General features: G+C 42.6%; 1 protein-coding gene across 1 annotated transcript; it reads left to right on the forward strand.

The window, feature by feature from the left end:
• The first annotated feature begins 7,499 nt into the window (after nt 1-7,499).
• On the forward strand, nt 7,500-8,394 carry LOC127757840 (dirigent protein 22-like). Its single transcript, XM_052283424.1, has one exon. The coding sequence runs from the start codon at nt 7,649-7,651 to the stop codon at nt 8,180-8,182; it is 534 nt and encodes a 177-aa protein (XP_052139384.1). The 5' UTR covers nt 7,500-7,648; the 3' UTR covers nt 8,183-8,394.
• The last annotated feature ends 200 nt before the right edge of the window (nt 8,395-8,594 follow it).

Genomic DNA, 8,594 nt, shown 5'->3' on the forward strand with positions numbered 1-8,594 from the left:
ATATTGTTTTACTTGAGGATTTTAAAATTTTGTTCGGGTCGGCTGACCTTAGGTGATGTAGTGGTGCACCCAGTCCATCGAATTTATATTTTAGATGATTTGCCACTAATATATACCAATTTTAGGAGTATATATGCCCATACGTATTTCACATTTAAGGCTAACTCATGGAGTACTAAGGAAATATCCTTTTGTTTTCTAAAATAGAGCGATTCGATGATCTAAATTTATCCTAATTCATAAGTATGAAGAGGATATGTCACAGAAACAATTGATCGATCTATCCCAGCTCTAACGACTCCAAGATTTTTTTTTTTTTTGGAGACACGCATAATTAACCAACTTTTGAAAGAACGTGACATTGTAGCTGTAGCAACTGTTACGCATTAGTTGGAGACCAAAGAGGCGAAGAGGGGATCATTAATTTCTGAACTGAACTGGAACTACAAAGCTGATCAATATAGGGTTAATTACAAAAGTGATATTTTAGATAAGCTAAATTTTACTAGAGGAAATCACGATTTCACGGTTTTAGCTATAAGACACCACGTACCACACAAAGTGACTTTCGTAGAAGTCACTCTGTAAAACGTCAAAATTGGTTCATGGACACTGCATCCATCGAAATATACATTTCTATCTGATTAGGACACTACTAATAAAACGATTTATAGATCACAATTCTACAGTTATTTATATTTCTCTTTCCCATAGCGAGCCAAGTTAAGTATTTTATAAATAGGTATTTTTGTGCAATTTAAATTTGTTAATATAATTATAATGAAATATTTTTAAACATATGGATAGGCAATGGATGTATCATACGCCAAGATATATGTTGTCATATACGAATGGAGTATCAAAATTTATTGATATTATCAAGGTGCACGCAACAGCAACAATAAAACGGAGATACAGTGTCCATATGACAACTGTAAAAATGAAATAGTAAGAGAGAAATACCACTACTATTTACCTGTTTGTAACTATACCATTGTAATGCCTCTAAAATTGTATCCATGCCACTTTATACGCATCATACATGTTTTAATTATTTCTCTACCTTATTTTTTTGATGAATCAATATACCACACGTGGGACCCACCCATCAGTTATCCATCTTTATTCGCCTCTCCTCCACTCTAATGGGGGGCCATGGCTATGTGGCACGATGGCGACCCACGCCGAGAAGGCGAGCGGTGGCAGGGACGGGGCATGGTTGTGAGCGAGCGGCGAGAGGGCTAGGTGATGGTGGTGTGCCATGGCTGTGTGAGAGTGGGGAGAGGGCAAGGTGGCGTTGAGAGGGTGAGGCGGCCATGGCATCTCCTTTCCCCATCGCCAACAAGCTCTTCCGATAGATCTGGTTCCTTCTCGTCCATGACGCCTATGAGGCCGCTGAGGTGCAGCTCGGCGACGCCCATGAAGTCGGCAAGGAGCAGATTGGGCTCGCTGACAGGAAGGGAAAATTATGCTTAAGGAGATTAGGCTCGCCAATGGCTTCATGCTCACAAGGTCACTGATTCGCTCCTCAACCGGAGCTCGGCAATGTTGGTGAGGAGTAGATAGGGCACTCCTCAATCGATGGAGATGCACGAGGTCACCGATTGACCAATTCGTTTTTAAAATGTGGGTTGAAAATTTTCAAATCTAGGTTGAAAGTTTTCAAATATGGGTTGAAAGTTTTAATTGAGTTGAAAATTTTCAAATCTGGGTTGAATGTTTTTAAATCTAGGTTGAAAAGTTTTTCAAATTTGAGATGAAAAGTTGAAAGTTTTAAATTTAGAATATAGTCTTAAATTTGGAAAGTCAAATAAAACAACCAAACGCTAATACAGAGGAAAAAATCTAAACTAATCACAACACTAATCACGTTTCCTAATACAACCTAATTACCTATAGACGTTAATCTTGTTTTTTTATTCTGATTTTAACCCACTGCGTTAATGACACGTGGTCTCTCTGGACGAAAAAAAGAAAAAAAAAGGAAACAATAACGCGACAGCGCGATGGTTTGGGCCGTGTGAGATGGATGGGCCAGAAACACGCGCGATATAAGTTTATAGCACGTACGCACTAATTAGCAAAACCGCACAAGCTGAAAGTTGTGAAAGGTCTTGAATGAAAACGAAGTTGATCTTAATTATATTGGGCCGTGATTTTTGTGCTGTGGGGAAGGATGCCCAACAAGACCTTGACCGGTCAGCCTGCTGCTAGTTTGGGCTCCGACAGGTACACAATTATAGGACTTGTTAGCAAGGCCTAGCCCAGCCTGCTGCTGGGCCTGGGCTACCTACATATGCAAAAATCGATTAATACCTAGACCCAACACGTGCAAATTAAAACCAAATCTTTGTATGCATTTTTTTTTAAAAAAAAAACACAACGCATGTACACTCACCCATATAAGTGTGTACATACTCTCCCTACCCCTATAAACACCTCCAAAAAACTGAAACACTATATCTTAAAATTGATGAAGTTATCACGGACTATCACTCTTGACGACAGTGGCAGAGTTAGAAATTTTGTGAAGCCCAGGCAAGTCAAACTAAAACTGTCACTCATATATGTAATGTCTATACTCTCATTTGCTACTACTTAAAGACAACAATTTTGTTTGTTAGTTCAATATGCATGTACATTTTCAATAGTTGAAAAACAATACAATTTTATTATAAAACGCACAAATTTCTTGCCTGGTGCTTGAGTGTGTCACGTTAATCATTGTGAAGCACGTAAGTTGGCAACTAGTAACTGATGGTTAGTACTGGCCAATTGCATGGTAAATGGCTAAAAGGCCTGCTCCTTGTGCCAAGCCTTCTAATTAGAAATCTAATCTTCTTGCTTTGATGAAAAATCATTACATCGATCGGTTGATTTTACTAGAGAAATCCCGCAGCCCAGGCAACTACCCACCCAAGCCGGGCGGTGAATCCGCCACTGGTTGACTGGTCCGTTGTATACAACTTAAAAAACAAATAGCCTTAAATATGAATACCCGTGTCAAGTCTAGAAGTTAACCTGGGTTGAATATTGGTTCTACTAGTTTGTTATCTCAGAAAAACTATTTTGATATCTGGGAAGTCCCCTGTTTATTTTAAAACCACTTAAATAGTTATGAAAAGCTCTATAAAATATTTGACAACACTCACACAATATATATGTGATACTCTACAAAATCTTATATCCAAACTTAACACATATATTGAGATATTAAAAAGATAAATTCAACATATAAATAGCATACTGTTTATACCTGAATTTATCTCTTTTTTTTCTCTAAGGTGTAGGTCGAATCTAATCTCGATTATTTTGGACTCATACATGTTAATATACTCTATACTTTGTTTTTTTATATTGAATTTTTACAACTATTTGTATTGGAATTGGGTGAAAAAGGGTACATGAGAGAACATCTCAGGGATAAATTAGAATCAATTTCCGTTCTCTAGTTGTATTCGCGTACACTTAAAGATACAGTAAGTGATGACTAGTACACTGACTAATGGAAACCAGAAGATATATACTCCCTCCATTTTAAAATATTTTACACCGTTGACTTTTTAGCACATGTTTGATCATTCGTCTTATTCAAAAACTTTTATGAAATATGTAAAATTATATGCCTACATAAAAATATATTTAACAACGAATCAAATGATAGAAAAAGAATTAATAATTACAAATTTTTTTAATAAGACGAACGGTCAAACATGTGCTAAAAAGTCAACGGCGTCAAATATTTCGAAACGGAGGGAGGGAGTAGATCGATGTATATATGTTTTTTCAAGTGAAATGGAAAGTAACGCTTACTTTACATTACGGTATATAATCCATGAGACGTAATGCTTACAACAAGCATGACTCCTGACGCGAAAAAAAAAAGGTCCTGATGCTAATTAAGTCAACAACAAGAGCGAGACCCACCAAGAAACCACCCTTAGTGGTAAGAAGAAACTTATTGTTTTTAAAGATATTGGAATAAAATATCCTGGCTAGTCAATTATTATAAAAGTAGCACACTAAAAGAAAAGAATGCAGTCTAAATTAAAGCAAACATACCAACCAGAACTAAAAGAAAACCGAACATGACAAGGAGAACATTATTCTAGTCTATTGGTGAATTTTCATCCATGGTTGATAAAAAGTTGTATAACCATCGATTCAAGCTTACGACATGCAACATTCAGGAATTCTCTATCTTCCTAACACTTTTGTAATTCACAGAATTTAGTGGACAATCCGCTTTTTGACAGAATTTTGGAAGATTATTCGCCTTTTTAAAAATAAAATAAAATACATAATATTAATTATTTTATTGTAAATATACTATAAATTTGAATTATGTATTTATAACATATCTTTCGGTTATTTTAATCTATAAATATACAAACATTACATACATTGTGTACGTACGTATACATATACACATGTATATATTCTTTTCATACATCAAAAGTGAATTGGGTAGCGTAGTAGTATAAGGCACCTTAGGTCCTGGGTTTGACTCTCCATGGAAGCGAATTTTCCAGTATTTAACGGCTTTGTGCTTCCAGTGGTAGGTGACGTACTCATCGATAGTGAGACGCATGTGGTGACTTCGTTAATCTCCAAGATGGATTTGTTGGCCCAGGCTTCGAAGATGCTCATAGGGGCAAGGTTTGTGTGCGTGCGTTTATAGGGGTGAGTGTGCGTGTACTGTGAATGTTTGTGTTGTACTGTGTAATTTAAAAAAAATATATGTAGTATACTACTCCCTCCGTCCCGAAAAAAGACAAACCCTAGGTTTCCGTGTCCAACGTTTGACCGTCCGTCTTATTTGGAAAATTATAAAAAAAAATTAAAAAGACAAGTCACGCATAAAGTATTAATCATGTATTATCATCTAACAATAATAAAAATACTAATTATAAAAAAATGTCATATAAGACGGACAGTTAAACGTTGGACATGAAAACCCAGTGTTTTTTTTGGAGGACAGTTAAACGTTGGACACGAAAACCAGTGTTTTTTTTTTTTTTTTTGACGGATGGAGTATTACTGTAGTACTTCATATAGGGGAGAGGAGCTGGACCGCGCGCGGTCAGTGGCTGATCAGAGTCACACGTCGTGTGATGCGGTGCGAAACCAACGACCGGCAACGGAAGTTGCAAGTGGCCACCAACCCACATCAACTACCTTTTGTTTACACAGGACTACAGGAGCATCTCGGGGAGATCGACCTCGAGGTAGGTCGAACGGCCAACGAAATATACCATCAAACTAGTACGGATGCTATATCAATATCTAAAAGAAAAAAAAAAGTACGAATTACACCCTCGAACTATCGCGGTCGTCCGAATTATCCCCGAACTATAAAATCGGATATTCTTCACCCCCAACTATGAATACCGGACGAATTATCTCTTTCGACCCAATCCGCGGTGGTTTTAGTCTACGTAACGTATAAGTGGCGGTCCAGTCAGTATTCTATTTATAAAAAAATTATGGGACCCACCTGTCATGCACAACTATCTCTTCTCTCTCACCCTCTCTCACTTCTCTATCTCTCACTCTTCCTCTCTCTCCCTCTCTCTCTCTCACGGGGTCAGCGGCGGCGGGGGACACGGAGCGGCGGCAGCCACGGCGCGTGACACGGAGGCGGCGGCGGCGGCGCGTGGCGCGGTGGCCGCGGCGGTGGTTACCGCCGGGAGGCGGAGGCGGTAGCAGCCGTGCTCCACCCCGTCGAAGGAGACGGAGTCGAGGTGCACGGTGGCGAGCGCCGGCGCGTGGAGGAGCGGCGGCGCGGCGTCGATGACGCGCTGCAGATCGTTCACGTTCACGACGCAGGCTTGCAGCCGCAGCGTCGTCAGCCTCGGGATTTCCACGGCAGCTGCGGTGGCGGCGCGCGGCATGTGCAGGCCGCTGCACCCGGTGAGGTCCAGCACGCGGAGGGTCTCCGACGGGACGTAGCCGAGGTCCAGGTCGAACACCCCAACGAGACGCCCGACCTCGCCGTCGTCGTCGTCGTCGTCTTCGGCCGGCGCGCTGGCGCTGACGCGGAGCTCCTCCACGCGGCGCGCCGCCGGGTGGGAGACCACGTCGCGGACCACGTCTCCCCAGCCGCCGCCGCTCCTCCACGCGCCGGCTGCTAGCGCCTCCGCCTCCCGGCAGCCACCACCGCCGCGGCCTCCGCGCCACGCGCCGCGGCTGCCGCTGCTCCGTGTCCCCTGCCGCCGCTGACCCCGTGAGAGAGGGAGGGAGAGAGAGGAAGAGTGAGAGAGAGAAGTGAGAGAGAGTGTGTGAGAGAGAAGAAAGAGTTGTGTATGACATGTGGGTCCCATAATTTTTTTTTATTAATAGAATGCTGATTGGACTGCCACGTGTACGCCACGTAGATCAAAACCACCGCGGATTGGGTCGAGGGGGGTAATTCGTCCGGTATTCATAGTTGGGGGTGAAGAATGTCCGGTTTTGTGGTTCGGGGGTAATTCGGACGACCGCGATAGTTCGGGGGTGTAAATCGTACTTTTTCCTATCTAAAATAACCTAGTAGTACAAAACAACGTAAAAATTATTTTGCATGAGATTTCTATTGTCTCTCATGAAAATGGGACCACCATACTAATTAATCAACATCTTCGTGGATTATAAAATCCAAATGTCGTCGCTCGCTACCACATCATGAACACAATAATGTCGAAATTAATTATGCTTGATAACAAGGAAAAACCTAGTATCGAATATTTAAAGAGAAAATATAAGCGTGTTATGAAACAAACACATGAACTCGGGTTTTAAAATCGCCCACTCGCCCTTGCCACCGCAGCCGTTGGCAAACCTCGCTCAAAGTCCTCAACTTTTTTTTTAGAACACAAAGTCCTCAACTATATGTATGCTTTTCAATTACGTACTCCACGAGACATCCGAAGATGTGATGTGCCGAAAATGCGCTCACGAGTACACATGTAGAAAAGGAACTTCTGGCAACACTAGGGACCTGTTTTAAGCGAGCTTATGACAACTATAGTTTCTCATAAAATCTTCGCAAACAATTCATATTTTCACTCAGATCTTAAGAAGTTGTAGTTGTATAATCTAGAAAATAAACTAAAAGCTACAAGCTAGGTTTCCTAATTTCTTTAGAATCTCATCAGCTGCTTTTTAGAATCTTAAAGGCTTGTTTGAAAAAGCTTAAGATTCTGAGTAGCTAGTTGGTAGCTAGCTTATGAGAATCTGGAAAAGCTGGATTTCCCTGTTTTTGGATTTCTCAGAATCTAGACCAAAAGCACGAACTGTTTGAGATGATTTTTAATTCTGGAAGAAGCTGATGCAACAGTTAGAAGCTCCCTTTCCCGAACGAGACATCCTCGTCCTCGTCTTCTCATAATTATTTCCACCGCTTTTCCAGGCTCCTCGTCCATGTCCTCGTCTTCTTCTTCCACACCAAACGAACTCATGGTCAACTCATTTTGGTGGTGGAAGCAACAAGTGGAGGTATCTGACCAAACGTTTCATCCAACGCAACCACCTCAACACGCCATGCATCTCCCATCAACTCCTCTTCTTCTACCCCCTCCAAACCTACATAAATACATACCACACCAACCTTATTAATTCCTCGCCGCGCCATTGCCAACCAATCCAGCTAACAGTTAATTAATCAGCCATGGCCGCCATGCCCATCTCGCGACGCATCCAGCTCGTCCTTGTCGTCGCCGCCGTGGTTGCAGTCCATGCGGCGGCGGAGACGGCGGCGACGACGCACATCAAGGTGTACTGGCACGACGTGGTGAGCGGGCCGAGCCCGACGGCGGTGCAGGTGGCGAGGGCGGCGACGACCAACTCGTCGGCGAGCTTCTTCGGCGCCGTGGTGGTGATCGACGACCCGCTGACGTCGGGCCCCGACCTGAACGCCTCGTCGCCGGTGGGCCGCGCCCAGGGCACCTACGTCAGCGCCGGCAAGGACACGGTGGCGCTGCTCATGAACATGAACTTCGTCTTCCAGTCCGGCAGGTACAACGGCAGCACCGTCGCCATCATGGGCCGCAACGAGGTCTTCGCCGCCGTCCGCGAGATGGCCGTCGTCGGCGGCACCGGCGTCTTCCGGTGGGCCCGCGGCTACGCCCAGGCCCGGACCCACACCCTCGACATGAAGACCGGCGACGCCACCGTTGAGTACAACCTCTACATCAACCACTGAACTAGTCATCTTTCTCATGAGTTTTTTTTTTACCTTTTCAGAAATTATGGATTTAGTTAGGAGTTAATTTTTACTTAGCACCAAATAATTGATGATTAATCTTGCTTGGCTAGCTTGATCAATCGATCGATCAGTGTTGTTGTAATATATAGCAGCTGATTGCTGCTAAATACTTGGATTATACCAGTGACGGAGTGTATATGGAGGATCTATGTACTGATCTTCATAAATGTATTTTTATCGGTGAAGTTGACTGGTAGTGGTAGGTAACTTACCAGAAATGTGTTTGCTGAGATGGCCCTATACATGCATGCAGAAAGCCGGCCTGAAACTAAATCTGCAAATGCTAAATTCATTTTTTTAAAAAAAATGAAAGAAATTGATGAAATACACCTGAAATATATGGATAAAA

Source organism: Oryza glaberrima, chromosome 12 (assembly GCF_000147395.1).
Source record: "Oryza glaberrima chromosome 12, OglaRS2, whole genome shotgun sequence".
Lineage (NCBI taxonomy): Eukaryota > Viridiplantae > Streptophyta > Magnoliopsida > Poales > Poaceae > Oryza > Oryza glaberrima.